This window comes from Artibeus jamaicensis, unplaced genomic scaffold (genome assembly GCF_021234435.1).
Source record: "Artibeus jamaicensis isolate MK-2021 breed Jamaican fruit bat unplaced genomic scaffold, CSHL_Jam_final contig_851, whole genome shotgun sequence".
NCBI classification, from domain to species: Eukaryota; Metazoa; Chordata; class Mammalia; order Chiroptera; family Phyllostomidae; genus Artibeus; species Artibeus jamaicensis.
Genome location: NW_026521986.1, coordinates 13,710,243 through 13,729,241, shown reverse-complemented (window position 1 = coordinate 13,729,241; position 18,999 = coordinate 13,710,243). Strand labels below are relative to the sequence as shown.

The 18,999-nt window shown below is 41.8% G+C and overlaps 1 protein-coding gene across 4 annotated transcripts in view; it reads right to left on the bottom strand.

Annotated features, from left to right (window-relative positions):
• The window catches only part of YLPM1 (YLP motif containing 1), a 62,499-nt gene extending 46,475 nt beyond the window's left edge, over positions 1–16,024 (bottom strand). For all 4 annotated transcript variants that reach the window (XM_037128274.2, XM_037128285.2, XM_053673267.1 and 1 more), the window contains exons 1-4: positions 15,005–16,024; positions 4,874–5,107; positions 3,422–3,601; positions 1,513–2,504 (exon numbers count right to left, since the gene is read on the bottom strand). In XM_037128274.2, the coding sequence (XP_036984169.2) occupies positions 1,513–2,504; positions 3,422–3,601; positions 4,874–5,107; positions 15,005–15,871 (2,273 nt within the window). In that variant the 5' untranslated portion in view covers positions 15,872–16,024. The remainder of the gene's footprint in view (positions 1–1,512; positions 2,505–3,421; positions 3,602–4,873; positions 5,108–15,004) is intronic.
• Between the last annotated feature and the right edge of the window lie 2,975 nt (positions 16,025–18,999).

The window sequence follows — 18,999 nt, the reverse complement described above, 5'->3', positions numbered from 1 at the left end:
AACACGAGTTGCTGTAAAGGTTATACTGCACTAGGGAATTGCTAAGATTTTCCTAGCACTGAAGTTATTATTGTGTCTTGAGACAAGGAAAAAACTCAAAATAGGTCCTAAACTTACAAACTCCAGATTTGGTAGGCAAAAGAGAGAAACGTTAATATGGCAGGAAAAAAAAAAGGGAGCAGAAAATCTTTATGTCATGAGATGTTAAAAATGTACTTCTGAGAGCAAATTAGTCACCAGATCTAAAAGACAGTACTTAATTCAGGAGAGAAGTAGGAATTCAAACCAAGAAGATATACATACTAAATAAATGAAGGCTACAAACATATTTGTAAGTACAAATATCACTGAACCAGGGCATCAAATACATACTTAACTGGTGCTTTTGCTCTGAGGAACCTCTGGACTCAGCTCCCACTGGGTATAAACTCAGGCTCAACCGTCCCAGGGACGCGATCCTGAGCAAGTTACCCAATCCTCTCAGCCCATTTGTAAAGGATAAACACAGGGCACACAAATTCACCGGTTGTTGAAAAGACTCCCTAAGAGAATGTATGTAAAGTCTCTGGTATGCAAAGCTTCTGGTACCCAGAGGAACTCATGTTAATTGTCTCTAATTAGCTGTGATTTGGGGTGAAGTTTGTGCCATATTGTTTTCAGAGTTATAAGCCTAGGGAACAAATAAAAGATATATTTTGTACTCAATTATTGAAATCAGGTTTAAATTAAAAATGATGATGTAGATCCAATGACACTGAGATGGAAAACTAACCAACGCACTGATAAGAGCAAGCAAGTTACAAGACAATATACTGAGCGTGGTCCCATTTTTAAGACACACATTTAAAAAAATTATCTCTGGGTAATAATCTCCAGTGACATTAGGTGACTTCTACTTTCTTCAGTACTTTTCTGTACTGTCTAAATTTTATATAAGGAGTATGTATTTCTATACAATTTCCACTTGGAAGAGAATCTTACTGAAATTTTTTTTGTAGGAAAGTTATCACTTAGGTCAAGTTGGGGAGAAAAAATTTACCCTCACTAAATTTCACTGCTTTATTTCACAATACTGTTGACTTATTCATCTTTACCTCCAACAGTTAGCATATTAGCTAACAAAGAGAAGTTATCAGTTCAGTTATTTGTCAAATAAACAAAAAGCAAAAAAGATAAATAAATTTAAGGTCACTTTTGAAGTTGAAAAGTCGGGAAGAGATTGATAAACATTACTCAAAAGCATCACATTCACCCTGCGCTATAATCTCTGCACACAGGATAAAAACAGTGACTTCAAAAAAATGGGGGGCATGTTATCATTACAGATTTCACTGTTATGTCTGATAAACGAAGAGCATTAACATCATTAACTGTAAACCAGGAATGTGCATAGATTAAAAGGACCAGGAGAATGCCAAATAATAAATGAAGCTTTTCACGCCATCAAGGCCTACTCAGCCTAAATCGACAAATCAGCCAAACCACACAAACAAACAAAAAAGGCAGACCTACCTTGGCCCTTTTAGACCTTCCATGTAACTGCTTCTGGGAGGATCTGGAAGCAGTCCACCTGACCTCACTGGCATGTCCTTGACTGTGATCGGCTGAGATGAAGCGACCGAAGACTCCCCAAGTCCCGGCTCAGATGAGAACGAACCGTAGGGCAGAGCAGACTTGCTCAGCAGACCTTTAGAATTCCCTTGTTCTGATGGGCCAACAGCTGATTGCAACGGAGGATGGTAAGCTGAGGGTGGGGCTGAACCGAAAGACACGGGAGTGGGAAGTAATGCTGGTCTAGGTTTCTCCGGAAGCTGCGAAGTCTGAGAACTGGAGACTGGTGGAACTGGGGCTGCTGTTAATTGAGGAGGTATCCCTTGTGGAACCCCAGGAGGAGGTATTCCTGGAGGAGGTGTGGCTGAAGACAACGGTGGGAGGGGCAGGACGGGTGGAGGTGCCGTTGAAGACAGAGATGGGGGGGGCAGAACTGGGGGTGGCCCTACAGAAGAGAGGGAGGGTGGGGGGAGGACTGGTGGTGGCCCTGTTGAAGACAGAGATGGAGGCATCACAGGTGGGGGCACAGAGGTTGGTAGAGAAGGTGGCATCACAGGTGGGGGCATGCCAGGTGGGGGCACTGAGGCAGGTAGAGCGGGGGGCATCACTGGTGGTGGCAATGATGGAGGCAGTACTGGAGGGGGCATTGTCGGTAGAGGTGGAGGCATCTGAGAATATGGAACAAAAGGAGGTGGCATTGACATGTTCCCCATATACTGGTTCTTCATGTTCTGAAATGAATTGACTCTCTCCTGGAGATAGGTCTGAGTGGCTTTCATATGTCCCTGCCATGTTTTCCACTGCTTCTCATACTCCTGAAGCTGATCTTTATGAGGGTAGGAATGAAGCTGCTCCTCCCACAGCTGAAACTCTCGCTCCCATTCTTGGTAGAGATGTTGAAACTGCTGCTGCTGCATCTCATAATGCCGCAGTTGCATATCTACAGACATGGTCTAAAATGAAGGGATTAAAATTATTTCAAGACATCCGCATAAGAGAATTAATAACAAGATAAATACTAATGAATCAAGGCCATCTGAAGACTCAGGAGATTAAAACATTAAAGATTTTCGGAGGACAAGGATAAGCTTGGTAAATCCACTCAGTGAGGATCATTCTTCCTTCTTTTGACTCAGTTATACAGGGTGGGGCCAAAGGAGGGCTGCAACTGTGAGTGGGGGAAAGTTTATCCTTGTGCTATTATTGACTAATCATTGTAGTGTTAACTACTCTTGCCCCACCCTGTATAGGTGATCACTGAGTTGATAAAAACCAAAGAGTAAAGCAAATACCTACCTCAGCAATCAGTATTTTTCAAGTTTTTGCATTACTATGGATCACATCAAGAACTTAAAAAAGTGACCTATTATTACAGACATATAAACAGGTTTGTAACTCAAATATGTAAGACAAAGAAATATCTAAGTCATTTCATCTTTTATGGTGTATTTGTTGGATTTTTCATGATAGTTGCCTTAATCTTTTTGGTACATTTTTACTTGTCTGTTACCATAGTGATTTGTAGGCAAAACATAAGTTACCTTGAAGTTACATGATAAGAACCCTGGTCCTTAAGTCCCTTGGTACAAGTACTGAGCAACTAGTAACAGTCCTCAAACACATGTCTGGTGGACGTGAACACGAGACCTCACTGCAACTGCCCCTGCACCAGGGCACTTCCACAACAGCACACTTCCCAAGCCCCCAAGTCAATGTGACAACTAACTGACTACCTGGGCACCTCCTGGGAAACATTTAATCGTCAAAATGTGATATCATTCATTCTTCACACTGAAATCTCTTTCAGGAATAACAGATCCTGTAAATGTCTTGGGGGCAACTTCCCAAGCATCCCCGAGGAAGCACTTGCCTGAACGTGTGGTGGCTGCTGTATAATCTGCTGGTACTGCTGCAGGATCTGCTGTAACTGAGTGTGCTTCTGCATTATCCCCTGGTACTGGAAGCCCACTCGGTGCTGCTGGTGCTGCTGCCAGTGCGCCGCTGCAGCCTGCAACTGTTTCAACCGGGCATCTTCTTCCGGGTCCTCAGACTAAAGGTAAAAGAGGACACATTCTTACTTAAGTCATAAAACAGCAATTGAATTAGTAAGAAACTTGAATATTTAAAAAAGCATTATAATGTATTGTAATATAAAGTTCAGAATCCCTACAACTCTGCCTGACTGAGAAAAGCTATTTTTTTTTTTTTTTAAATCCTCACTGGAGGATATGTTTATTGACTTTAGAAAGCGAGGGAGCGTGTGGGGGGTGGGGGAGAGAAACTTTGACGGATTGCCTCCTGTACACGCCTGACTGAAGACTGAACTCACAACTTAGGGAAGTGCCCTGACCGGGACGTGAACCCACAACTGTTTGGTACATATCATGATGCTCCAACCAACTAAGACACCTGGCCGGGGCAAAAAGCCGTTCTATCTTTAGATAAAATACCTAGCTCATCTATAGTGTGATCATGGATACCAATATAAAGGAGTTTATAAACTCCAGTCTTCACTAGCATAATAATCTCACTGTTCTTAAATAGGACAATCACTTCCTCATGCGAAATCTTTCTTTTCCACCTTAGTCACTTTTCACCAATGGACTACACTGTAATTACCATGATTAAATAAAGTTTCCACATAAGGCTCTCAGGAGAACAATAACCTTTAGACCAATGTGAGAACTTTCCATGAGCCAGTGAGTAATGCTGAGTGACAAGGCTGATGACATTTAACGCTCCAACCTATTCTGCAGATGAGGACACGGAGGCACAGAAGGGTTACTAACTTGCTCAGAGCCACCACCAGCAGTGCCTGGACTACGGCCTGGGTGGTTCGGCAACAAAAGCTGAAGTTCACACTGTTGCTGCCTGCTGCCAGTATGAAAACACCCTGCTTCCCTCTGGTGCGTAGAGGCATAATTTACAAGAGTGTTTAACCCTTACTCTCATTTACACCATGAAAAAAAATGCCCTTTTCCCCCAAATTACAAGGGAAAGCTTATTTAGAAAGTTACAGAGGTGGGAGAAGTGAGCCAGCTGGGCTGCACAGGCTCAGGAAACAAGGTACGGAGGCAGAAGCAGGGCCCTTGGAGTTCACGAGAGGGAAAGGCGAAGGTAATGTGCCTGGGGAGAGAGGGGGCCGGAGAGGAGCAGGCGCGCTCCTAAGAGGGAGAGCCAAAGGTGCCTTGGCTAAACCTGACTAGGCTTTAAAAAGAACCCACGCACATAAAATACATATCTGTTCATGACAAAGGTATATAAATGATCAGAAAAAAACTGAACAATTTAATAAACAGCAAAGAATTAATTTTATGGTTACCTGGGATTCTTCAGGTGGGAGAGGGGGTGGTACCTCCTCATTAGGAGGAGGTAACGGGGGCTCCTCAGATGGAGGGGGTTCTGGTACTTGACTGGTGGCAGGTACTGTAACTTCTTTCACCGGCTTGGGTGCATCCTTTGCTACGACCGGACCCTTTTTGTGTCCTGGCAAATGCACTTTTGTCCTCTGCTGCAAACTAAGCAAGTGCTGTCGATACCAATACTGCTGCTGTTCCTACAACAGAAACCGTTTTTAAGAATTTTACTTGACAACCCGGTAAGCTGCAACTCAGTGTTTACAGAGAGCTGTACCTGTGTCTGTGTTCATGCATCTAGACACAAGAAAACGCAAAGCCAGACTGAGAAAGGCAAATAAGCAAGATTTTCAATTCCTCCTATACACTTAAGTTAAACCATATTAATTTGACATCTCTTCTCTCTTAAAACACATACTTTTGGAAGTGAGAGCAATCTTTCTGCTAAATGATCAGCATAAATCCTGTCCGTATTTATAGCTACTACTTGTTTTTAACCTGTCTTTAATTGGTTCAGATTTATCCACAGAGGTCTTATAATTAATGAACATAACCAAACAGCCCCACTTCTTCTCTCTGCCTTCTCTCTTTTAAACACCTGTGGTATCATCAGTCTAGCCACACCCTGACATGGACCAGAGCCCCCCCCCATCGATGGGAGATACGTCCCAAGACCCCGCAGTGGGTGGATGCCTGAAACCATGGACAGTACTGAATCCTATATAGACTATGTTTTTTCCTATACATACATACCTATACTAGTTTAATTGATAAATTAGGCACAGTAAGAGATTAACAACAACAGAACAATATATTATAATAAAAGTTACATAAATGTGGTTCTCTCTCTCTCTCAAAATAACTCATGGTACAGTACTCATCTTTCTTCTGGTGGTGTGAGATGGTAAGATGCCCACGTGATGAGATGAATTGAGGTGGATGAGACATTTACTAAGTAAAATAAGGGTTAGTGGAACACAAGCACTGTAGCAGCAGGGACGTGGTACCCAAGACAGCTAAGTGATTAATGGCACGGGTCCCGGGCACACCATGGATATGCTGGACGAAGGGACGAGTCACATCCTGAGAGCAATGGATCAGGACAGTGCAGGGCAATATGAGATTTCATTACACAACGCAGAACAGTACGCAATTTAAAACTTACGAATTGTTTATTTCTGGGATTTTCCATTTAATATTTTCAGACAGTGGCTGATCACCAGTAACTGAAACTGCAGAAAGTGAAACCACATATAAAGGGGGACTACTGTACGCATAAATGAGAATAGAGCATGTTTTTAAATGGTTTCTATTTATTTATTTTTTAAAGATTTTATTTATTTCTCTTTAGAGGGGAAGGGAAGGAGAGAGGGAGAGAAACATCAATGTATGGTTGCCTCTCGTGCATCCCCTGCTGGGAACTGGCCTGCAACTCAGGCATGTGCCCCAACTGGCAATTGAACCACAATCCTTTGGTTCGCAGGCCCGAGCTCAATCCACTGAGCTACACCAGCCAGGGCCGCTTTCTATTTATTTTAAAAGTGTCCAAAAAAAAGTCTCACTCTGACTTCCAAATTATACTGTAATTGAATCTTCCAGAAGCCTGTTTTGTGCTTCCACTTTAAGAAAATCACAAGTTTAATGTAGAAAAAAATTAGAAAACGTAGCTGACCCTCGTTATTCGTGGATTCTGTGCCTGCTTGCTAAACTGTTTCGAACTCCGAAATCAGTACTTGGGAGCTCGGGTGTCAATGTCTGGACGTGTGCACGGTGGGGAAACAGGGAAACACCTGAGTTGCTCGATGTGCACACCCCCGGCTCAGGCAGCGCATGGCCCTGCTCGCCTTTTTATGTGGCTCTCATACTGTAAGTAATTGTCCTTTTCACAGTCTATTTAGGGCCACATTTTTTTTGCATTTCTGTGCTTTTTTTTGTTACTGATTTTGTTGTTTAAAATGGCCCCCAAGCTTGGGCTGAAGTGCTAACTTGTGTTCCTAAGTGCCAGAAGGCTATGATGTATGTGCCTTACAGAGAAAATATGTGGTACCTAAGCTTCATTCAGGCAGACGTTACAGTGCTGCTGGCTGTGAATTCAAAGTTAATGAATCAACAATATGTATTAAATAAGGTGTCTTTAAATAGAAACACACACAAAACAAGGTTATGTGCTGACTGGCTGATGAACATGTGACCAGAGGCTCGCAGGAACCTAACCCTGTGCTTCCCTTAGGAGCAGTGGTCCTGGGCTCACTAACGCAGTGTTCCAGGTGACTTTACAGAATGTAAATACCGCAAGTGAGGAGAACTGACTGCATACGTAAGCAATAACTAATTATTTAAATAGATAAAAAAATCTTACCACTCAGAAATAACTACAGAGTCTTCATTATCCCAATATTCACAATATAATCCCCATGGTTACAAGGTTGCATAAGGCAAAAAGGTGCCATAACACTAAAATATTCACTAATAAGCTTCCCTATATACTCTGTAGCTAACAACAGCATGTATTTCTACTATAATCATAAGGATGCAGATTTGATAAAAGTGATGTGGGAGAACTATGGAACTCATTGATAGCTGTCCTACTGGTTAAAAAGCAAAAGGAATTTTAATAACAGGAACGCAAAAGAGAACGTTTGAATATCAAAGGTTGAAAAAGAATTCCTGAGAAAATTGATAAATCTCTAAAATATTTTTCCAAAACCTAAATAAAAGATGATAGATATATAATGTTGCCATATAACTTTGTCACAAAAATGAAAGTACCAAAACACAATCTGTACTTTAATTATTCTTTGCCTTTTCTAGGACTCAGCTATTCTTTATTATTTTGAGCTCTGTTTTTTCAAGATTGTGTTCCAAATCAAAATTTTTACTTTTTACAATAAACTTTTAGTCTTTATGTTAAATGGATCCGTTTTTACTTGCACTCACTTGACTCACTGTCTTTGGATAACCAGGACTTCCTATATGTCTAATACTCCATTGTATACTTCTTCAACTTTCCACATGGAAACAGATGCATAAAATGTACATAATACATAAACTCTTTTCTCACTCAATGCACTGTTTTATTATCTTTTTTTCACTCACGGGGTAATTTTCTTGAGAGAGAAATGCCTCGTGCTTAGGCACAGTGCCGGAGCACCCTGTAAGATATCCACAGTGCCTGTCAATCAACTGAAGACTTCCCTCTAGGCCACTCATTTCTATGTCTTCGAACTTGCTCCAGTCCACTGACAAGAACAGATTTCAACTCACATACTCCATCTTGAAGTTTAGGTCATGACTGGTTTTTTTTGTTTGTTTTTAATAATCATACATATAATCATCAGCTTCCAGAATATAATTGCTTTTACTGTTCAACATTGAAAAAAAAACCCAAACCCAAAAACAGCACAGTGATCACGATAGTCAACAACAATGTAGTACAAAAACATTTTCAGCTTTCTTTATTATTTTATGAAAATACCGAAAACAGCAATAGGTTTATACCTTTCAGCTTAGAGAAGTTAATAAATTAAGTTTCTTTCCAGTAGAAGCTATAAGTTTCTTTTTTAGTTGCTTTAAAACCATCACTAAAAGATACAAAGATGCAATCTATTTGTCACAACTAAAAGCCAATGGCTACAGATATGAAGACCATAGAGATCTTAGACTCTTTATCAATCTGCACCCTCCTTATTGTCATGCGTCCTATCTTTTCAGCTCAAGTGATTGCTAGTTTACTGATGGTAAACACTGCAAGTAAATTTCTGTTTAGTATGAAAGTAATGACAGAAACGAGATCTAATGTAATCCTTGGGCTGGGTTTGGGCACATTCTTAAAGTTCTACAAAGGTACAATGATGACATTCAAAAATGCCCTCAGTGACTCCAAGAAGGATGACTGACTTTTGTTTCAGAAAGTACTAAAACCTGCCTGAAGCTGAACTAGTACCTGGTTCTTCTGAATGTCCCATTGTATCGGACACCTCCATCTCACATGGGACGTTAGTTCACAAGTCAGGGAAAACCATAGCATGTGTCATATTCAAAAAGAGACAGAATGAAGTTTAAAAGGATATAAAAAAACTATTTGTCACAAATATTACCCCCAAAAAAGAGCGTTAATTTATTCATCAAGCACTTACTGACTGCCTGCTACTAACTAGGCATTGAATAATTTTTAAGGTGGAAAATATATAGACGGGGGAGAGAAGAGAAAGAGAGAAAGGGGGACAGGGAGAGCAAGAGCGAGCGAGCGAGAGAGCGCGAGCATTTAAAGATTTATTTTGGAGGCCTTTCCTATCCAGGTTGATTATTATATGTGCCTGTAAGACTAAATGTCCTATGTCTTATATTCTAAAGTGAAGGGGGGCTTAGGGAGAGAAACTGATAATATACAGGATTTTCATTCTTTTTTTTTTTTTTTTTTTAGATTATTTTTTTAGAGAGGAAGGAGAGGGAGGAAGCGAGGGGTTTCTAAAATTTACTTATATTTATTTTCAATATTTTTGAGGTTTACATTCTACTTCAGGAATTAAGGTCACCAGATAATCTTACTTCCATCTAAAAAAAAACATCTCCTTTACGTCACTTCTTTCTCCAGCCGCTGCCCTCCTTCTCTCTCTCCTTCAGTCCAACTTCTAGAAAGAATGGTCTATACTCACCATCCCCATTCCTCACCTTCCATCACTCCTCAAATCAATGCAATATGGCTTCAGTCACTATGAAACTGCTCCTGCCAAGGTCAACAATAATCTACATGTCAGTACATGCAAAAGATAGCTCACGGTCTTTATCTTGTTTGACCTCTCAGCAGTCGTGACACAGCTGACACTCCCTCCTCCTCTACAGTCTTCCCTTCACCTCTGCGGCAGCACGCTGTCCTCATTTCCCACTACTTGGCCTTTTTCCTGTTGGTTCCCTTAGATACCGAAATTCTGTGAGGCTGGGCTCAATCTCCACTAACCTCTATTCTTACCTTACACACTCCCTGGGAGACCTCATCTTTTTCTGTCCCGTCAAATACCACTTTTATGCTGATGACTCACAAGTCTGTCAGGTCTCCCAGATCTTGCACCTAGATTCCACACCTGTATCTAACTTCCAATATGACACCTCTATTTGGACTCTTATGTATCAAGAACTTGAAAGTCAGTAGGTCTAAAACTTACCATTTCATCCCCAGACCTGTTCTTTCTCCTCCTCCAGGTTCTTGTACTTTATTAGTAAACGGGATCCCACCCACCCAGCAGAAACCCAGCCACCATCCATCGCTGACGCCCTCCCTCTCCACTACTACTCAGTCTCTAACAAGAGTCCAGTGCCTGAACATTTCTCCGGGCCTTCCACCTGTCTCCACCTCCACGATCACCATCCAAGCCCAAGTCACTTATTATCTCTTGATTGAACTATTTACTAACTGTTCTCTGTAAATCACTCTTATTCCTTCTGATTCTACTCTCCACATTGTAAGTAGAGTAAGCTTCTAGAACTGCCCGTCTGTCACATCCATCTGTGTAAAATGCCTTCAGTGCCTTCCTACTGCCCGTAAAACAGAGAGAGCCCTGAGCGGCCCTTCCGGATCTAGACTGGTCCACCGCTGTCACCCTGGGACTCCAGTAAACCTTCCTGCACTCAGTTCTCTGAGCTCCATCTGGCTAATGTTGTTCTTTGGGTTTCACTTATATATCCCTTACAAAGGGAGGCCGCTTCAATTATGTTAGAACTCCCAGCTATATCCATCATTTAAAAAAACATTTTTTTCACCTACTATATGCTAGACCCTGGGCTTAAAAAAACTCACCTTCTCCCATTAATTATGGAACAATCTAAGAATATTTTATAATTCTATATTTTATTAATTTTTAATAATTCTATATTTTATAATGCTATAGCACCCTGTTATTCTCTTAGGTACTTAAACACCCGCGCCCCCCCCATCAGAACAAGTCAATGAAGACTCGTATTTACCATTTCATCTCCACACAAAACGCAGTACTTGGCACACAGCTGCTACTCAATAAATACTTGATTAAATGAAGGACAAAATTCTAATCAAATTCAACATCTTTTCCTAAATAGGTTTTGAGACTAAAAAGATAAATAAGATCACAATTCATGACAAAAGTCTAGTATGTACTTTATCTAGTTAGTCCATTAAACATACAGAAACTTAATTCTTGAAGAAAAAATATGCATTCCATTAAATCACCACCACTTTACTCTGAAAACGAGAAACTAAATTGAAGATATCAAGCACTTGTCCTCTCTTTCCTATACAAATTGTATTTCCAATCAAACGGTCCTGGTTCATGAGTGAAAGTTTTTCTTTACAGAATTCCATTTAAGAAATGGAACCCCAAAATCACCACACTACAACCTCTAATGAAGAAATAACTTACTGAGGAAAAAACAAAACAAAAACCAACCCACCAATGGATCACTAGACGAAACACTGGATGCAAGGCTGATGGGAAGCTTTACAGTGGGGGGCCAGACTGTTGCCCCCGTCAATCTTGGCACTACTAACTGTGGGACAGCCAGGCACTGTGTGCCTCCTAATGGAATGCAAATGAAGGACACAGAATCACCTAGGTTACAAAGCACACTTGCCAAAAGGAAGGTGAACTTAAATCTAAGAAGGCTTCAGAGTTAATGTCTGGCTTACAAAAAACATGGAAAAGAGAGGAACAAGTCAAGTGACACCCCAAGACAGCAGATGAATCCAGAATGTGAGACATTCTACAAGACAACGGACACAGGTTTTTCAAGTTTAATGGCACGGGGTAGAAAAAGAGAATAGGAGAAAGTCATCTAAATTAGGCGTTCTCCACTGAGAGTGACTGTGCTCCCCCGGGGAGTATTTGGCCATGTTTGGAAACATTTCTGGTTGTCACGACGAGGGGCTGCTACCAACATCTAGTAGGCAGAGGACCGAGGTGCCGCTGAAAACATCCCAACCCGCAACAGAGACTTATCCTACTCCAAAACGTCTGCACAGGATCCTACTCCCTGAACCAGCCAAGCAAACATGAATTAATCCACTGGGGAAGTTTAGCATGGATGACATCAAGGAATTATTTTTTAATTCCATTAGTCTGATGAGACAATAGGGGATCTGAATGAATCAGGTGTTAGATGATACAAAGAAACTGTTGTTGAATCAGTTACCTGTTATAGTGTGTTAACCTAAGAAAAGGTTCCTTTTTTTTAAAGATATCTAAGAATATATGGATGAAATGACACGAGAGCTAAGATTTGCTATAAAATATTTTAGTAGGTACAACAAAAAAGACTTATTAGTTGGAGTAAACATGGTAAACTCTTGATGGTTACTGAATCTGGATGATGGGTACATGGAGGGGGCGGATCACACCACTTTCTGTACTTTGGTATATAGTAGCCCCCCCCATCTGCTGGAGATATGTTCCAAGACCCCCCATAGATGCCTGCAGCTGCAGACAGTTCTGAAGCATACACGTATATGCGCACACACAATGTTTTTTCTTATACATACACACCTATGATAAAGTTTAATTTATAGTTTAGGCACACTAAGAGGTTAACAACTAGTAATAAAATAGAACAATTATAATTTACTGTTACAATAAAATTAAATGAATGTGGTCTCTCTCAGCAAACTACCCCAAATTTCTTTTTCCTTCTTCACAATTTCACGGGTAGAAGATCTGTTCTTACCGCAGATCTCAGCAACTCGGCCTACAGTTTCTTCCTTTACTTACTGAGAACTCTCACTTTTCCACTTAAAAGAAGCACTTAACAGCCTCTCCGTGGCGCACCCAAACTGCCGGCATTATTACCGTTGGGTCTGCAGCCATTACTAAAGCAGACAGGGTCACCTGAGTGCCGCCGGCATGACAACACAGCGGCAGTTATCCAACCTCCGAGAGGGCTGCTCACGGACAAGCGGGCGCACAGCTGATGCAGGGTGGGTGTGCTGGACAAAGGGACGGTTCACATCCCGGGAGGACAGAACAGGTTGGAGCCAGATTTCATCACACCATTCAGAACAACACACTAAATCGCACATTTCTGGAATTTTCCATTTAATATTTTCGGCATGCCATTGACTGCAAGTAACTGAAACTGTACAGAAAGCAAAACTGCAAATAAGGTGGGGGGAGGCTACTGCATGTTTAAAATCTTTCACATTTTACATGATTTTCCCAAAAAATAACGTAAGAAGAATGGATTGTCAGAGATTGGCACTGGCATGAAGAAAATGTTTATCATCTAATAAGCCAAAGTATCCCAAGTCTAAAACATGGTAACTCTTGTATCTTGTTCAACAAACCTATGTGGAGAGCCTACAATTTGCAAGGCACTGTCCTAGGTGCTACAGGCAATAAGAAAATGAGTGAGATAGTCTCTCCCTGCAAGGGACTTACAATCCCAAGAACAGAAGCAACCAAATGGCTAAGCTTAGGCATGGCTTCATAGAGACCCTGATATTTGAGATGTGCCTTGAAAGCAATACAAGTGTAGGGAAAACAGGGCTGAGGAAGCTGGAATGAATTCTATATAGAGGTAAGAAAAGCCTAAACAGGCTTACAAGGCCATTCTGGATAAAGCTCATTCACACTCCTCAAGCCTCATCTTCCAGTTTTCTTTCAGATCGCTTTCTTCCTGGCTCTCACCAAAGAATTGGAGGCACTCAATATTCAAAGCACTAAAACGAGTTCACTGCAACTACAAAGGCAGAAAAGCAGTGCTCACAGTATTTATATTAATGACCTGTCTGATCCCCCCATCCCATAAAACAATTCATTTATCTCTCTATAAAAGGCCAGAATACCAGTCTAGTAGAGATGAAGATATGTCATATTTTGGCTTGAGTTAATGCAGAGAACTTGACAACGAAAGCACTGGAAATCTCGAAGTGGGGTGAGAAAAGAGATAAATTCTGTCCCCGTAACAGAGACATCTGGGGGGAGTAACCTGGTGGCAGGGCACTCTGGTGTGAGCCAACAGAGTCACTCACACGACCGCCAGCCACAGCATCTTGCTCACATAAAACTGGAACTGTTCTTAATTTCTAATGCCAAACTACGATAACATTAGAATGGCACATCCCTATCTTTTGGAAATCTTTTATATGTAGACCTGAGTTTGTAGATGAAAAGAGTCTCTTTTTCTCATAGGGAATCTAAGGTAAGATTAGTAAGTGCTAAAAGTGTCTACTTTAGGAAGTCATACAAAATCATTTATCCACTTTCGTTCTCTCCTCCTTCTAAGGGGAGGAACTGATCACTGCTGTCCTATCACTCTTTGACCATTCCCTGGGAGGCATGACTTCAAACAGTTTAGAGAAATGGCCCTCATGAATGAAGAGGCATCAGAAACTTTCTTGTTTATTATTTTTTTAAACCTTGGCCAAATTCCACAGCTGTTACTCTGGAGTGAATGGTAACAACAATGCAATGCAGTGAACTGGTCATGTCTTAAATCTTTAAATGATGTGAGAAAAGCAGTATGGGGACCATACATGGTCTGTTGGTCTGCTTAAATGACCAACAGACTCGCCAAAGGGTCAAATGCGCAGACTCCCCTGTGTACTGCATGTGCACAACTGGGATGTTCCTGATGAGAACAAGATTTCGGTCCTTCAACTGGTGAGATCCTTTAATCAGAAAGCTGACAGCTATCAGTGATCCCTAAATAATTATCTTTAAGAAGAAAAAAGTTTATGTGCATTTCAACTTCCAGTTCTTTCAGAGGCTTCTTTAATTTATGCTGCCTCTCAAATGGAAATTTTGGTTTCCAACACAATTTTAAAGCAACAGCCCTTTGCAACAGCAACAAAATCTAGGAAGCAGGTCAAAGGAAACCAAGAAATATATCTAAGAAGTAACTTTTGAGCCACCTCACTACTCTGTGGTGTCTAGAAACATCTTCAAACACGTTCGATAATCGATATTTAGCTAATTTAAAAGCTGCGAGGTCAGACCTCTGACTCTTATGGAATCCTTTGGAGTGTAAATTAGCTAGTCATAGGTGTAATTAGGCTAAGCACTGGTTAAAGCCCCGAGGCCTGCTCACTTAGGGTCCTCTAGGTGAAAAGATGAGGCTGGGGCAGAAGCTCTTACCTGTGGAGTCATCTTCGAAGGATCTGGCTCAGGGGCAGCTTGATGCTGTTCAGCATTCTGGTTCTTGGCACCACTCTTCAAAGGCTCTTGCTGGACAGTTGTCTTATTCCCAGAAGCGGTGGACGGTGGTGGAGCTAGTAGTTGGGACTTGGAATGGCCCTGGGAAGGGCGGGAAGGAGATGCCTGAGAAGGGGGCAAGTAGGACTGGGAATGGCTCAAATAGGATTGCGAGGAGGAAGAGGAAGAATAGGAAGAGGTGGGAGCCAGGTAAGATTGGGAAGGTGGGGACTGAGAAGGGGACTGCTGAGCAGGAGGCAAGTAGGGCTGAGACGAGGCCGGGGGGTAGTACGAGGGTGGCGGTTGAGGTGGGGGCATGTAAGACTGAGAGGGGGGCATGTAGGACCCTGGGGGTACAGGGGGAGATTGAGGGGGGGAATCCAGCTCCATGGGAACCAAACCAGGAGGCCCATCTCGTTGGTGGTGGAGCATCTGGTGTTTGTACTGCTGCGGCTTCTGATAGCTGAGGGCCGGCCCAGGCGGAGGGGGCATCGGTGGCGGCGGTGGCTGCCAGTCTCCGTAGCCGCTCCCGGGCATCACCGGCGGGGGCGGCAGGGGGGGCGGAGGAAGGTGATGGGGCTGGAGAACGCACTGCATTTGCTTCTGGTGCATTTGCTGCAGCTGCTGGAGCTGCGCCAAGTGCTGTTCGCGGAAGCTCATGAAGCCCGAGGAGGAGGGGGCCGCGGGAGTCGTCGAGCTCGAGTACCCGGGCCCAGGCGAGGCCTCAGGAAGCGCCACCGGCGGTGGCGGCGGGACCGGCGGAGGCGGATAGTGGCTGCTCCCGCCATATCGGCCCCAGTTGGGGTACATATCGGAGAAGGCGCAGGGCTCGTCCCTGCACCGTTACTCGTCGCAACCGACCTCTAGGAGCCGCAGCGGCGACGGCGACAGCCGGAACTCGCGGCGCCTACAGGCCCCGGAGCTGGTAAAGGGAGCGAGCCAGTGCGCCGGCGCTACCGAGCAGGGCCCGCGACCGAGAAGGCGGGGTCGTGCCGGCACGACTACGCCTGCGCAGTAGCCACCGAGAGGAGAACAAAGGCGAGATAGAGCGACCCTTTGCTTGGCAACCCTCGGTTGCCATCTTCCTTCAGGTTCGGATAATGTAGGTGAGAGTGGAATGCTGTCATAGAACCGAAAAACCATAGAGTCTCATAGCTGAAAGGGGTGGTAGAGATCCTATCGCTCCACGGGTTCATTTTTGAATGGAAAAAAAAAAGAAAGAAAGAAAGAAAGAAGAGGTTCCAGCTACAATAGCAAAAATCAGAACAACAAAAACCGTGGAACAAGTAGAAATAACTCCCATAAGAAATATGTAGAATTTATACGGAGATAACTACAGAACGATACAAAGTCACGTAGGAGTGAGATAAAATTAGACTTGAAATAATGGAGAGGCGTATCGTGGTCTAAATGAAAGGAGGAAAAATTGTAAAGATGTCAAAATTCTCAAGTTAAATGAATAGACAATTCAATTATTACGAAGAACCCAATTAGGAACAAATCTGTGAAGGGTGTTAACATTTTGAAGACAATATAAGACTACACAAATTCCTGCAGGCAGCTGAAAGGTAACATCTGTAGTTCTAAAAAGGGGAGAACTGGAATTCTTCAGAATAATTGAACAGATAAAAACTCAGGTTAGTGAATCTCACCTAAAGAAAAGGTACCAAAGAAGAGATACAAAGATTGTCGAGAGAGGACGACCTAGAATATAAGCCAATCTCTCAGCGTAATACTGAACACGAACTCCTGTAAGGGCTTGAATAAACCACCGAAAAACAAAGCTGATCCACGCTGCCACCGAGCCACACCAGCCAGGGCGCACGCTGAATTCGGAAAACACTACCTAACCCTGCGCATATTAAGTGTGTCACTGTATCAGTTGTGCACCACTTAAAAATTTGACCTAGCTTTCTTAATGTGCAACCCAGATCTTCACCTCTCTTAGGAGGTGGGTGTGAGTGCAAAGTGGGAAATCTAAGTATCCTCAGAAGAAAGAGCTTCTCATTCTCAAGGAGGAATTTAGTTGTTTAACTTTTAATTAAAGTATAACATATACATAAAATTACACATCGTAAGCATACACTTTAGTGAATTTTCACAATTGTGTAACCAGCACCCAGATGGAAAAAAATACATTACTCAACTCAGAAATCCGTTACTTGTACTTTCAATTTTTTAACTACAATTCTCTCCTGAAAAATAGAAAATAAATGTATTTTACTATAATAATAAAGGAGATAATCAGGTGATCATCTCATTAGATTCAGAAAAAGAATATGATAAATTTCATCATCCTTTCATAATTTTATTTTTAAAATTTATTAAAATTTAAAAATAAATTTAATAAATGTAATGTTAAATCAATACTATTTAATATTAAATAATATATCTAATGTTATCTTATATTAATATTATTTAATGTTAAATAAATTTATTTAAAATAAATTTAAATAAAAATAAATATAATAAACAAATAAATAAACAATAAATTTGAGAGAGACAGAAATATCCCTTTGTTGTTCCGCTTATTTACGCATTCTTTAGTTGTTGCTTGTATGTGCTCAAACTGAATATCAATCCGCAACCTTGGTTATCGGGATGATGCTCTAATCAACTGTGCTAGCCAGCCAGGGAATCATTCAGAAGATTTTTAAGAAGTTTAGCAAACCAAAAATAAAAAAGGAACTTCCTTAATCTTGTAAGGAATATCTACTTTAAAAAGGCACAGCAAAAATTACACTTAATGGTAAAAAGTTGAAGTTTTCCCCACTGAGCTCAAGACCAGATGTCTGCTACAATCGTATCTGGTATGGGTTGAATTGTGTACCTCCCCCAAAAAGGACATGTTAGGTCCCCTACTACCTCAGAGAGAGACCTTGTTTGGACACAGCGTTGTTGCAGATGAAATTCTTTAAGACGAAGTCATGGTGAAGCAGGGTGGGCCCCAATTCAATGTGACTGGCAACCTTATGAGATGATGGCCGTGTGAAACAGACACACAGAGAGCCCGTGTGATGGAGGAGGCAGAGACTAGAAATGAAGCAGTTGTAAGCCAAGCAGTGGAACAAGTGGAATTCTCACATGCTGCTCGTGGGAGTGTAAATTGGGATGACCCCTCTGAATGACTACTTGGCAATATCTACTAAAGCTGAACAGACATGTAGCCCAGGAATTCCACTCCTAAACATATAACCAGCAGAAATACATACATGTACAAGAATGTTTACAGCAGCAGTATTTGTAATGACTGAAACTGGAAAAGAATCCAAATGTTCACCTACACTTGAATGGATCATCAAACTGCAGTGTATTTATATAATGCTATGCAAAACAGCCATTAGAACCCTGGCCAGGTAGCCCTTTGGTTAGAGCATAACCCTGATATGCCAAGGTTGTGGGTTTGATCCCCAGTCAGGGCACATACCAGAATCAACCAATGTCCTAACCAAAGTGGCTCAGTTGGTTGCACATCATACCACAAAGCAAAGGGTTACCACTGTGGTTCCCAAGTCAGGGCACATGCTTGGGCTGTGGGTTTGGTCCCCAAACACGGCATGTGCAAGAGACTAGGCTGATTGATGTTTTTCTCACACATCAATGTTTCTCTCCCTCTCTTTCTGCCTCCCTTTCTCTTGCTCTAATAAAACCCCCTACAAACTTTTTAAAAAGAATCAGCCAATGGATGCATAAATAAGTGGAACAACAAATCGATCTCTCTCTTTTCCTCTCTTTCTAAATTCAATAAATAAAAAATTTAAAAAACAGCAATTAGAATGAACTATATTCTATATGCAATAGAATATTGAACTACAACTATACACAACGACTCAAAAGAATTTTACAAATAAGCATAATCACTCTCAAAGGAACACACAACCTGAACAATTTTATAATCCGGCAATTTTCAGCCTTTTTCATGTCATGGCACACATAAA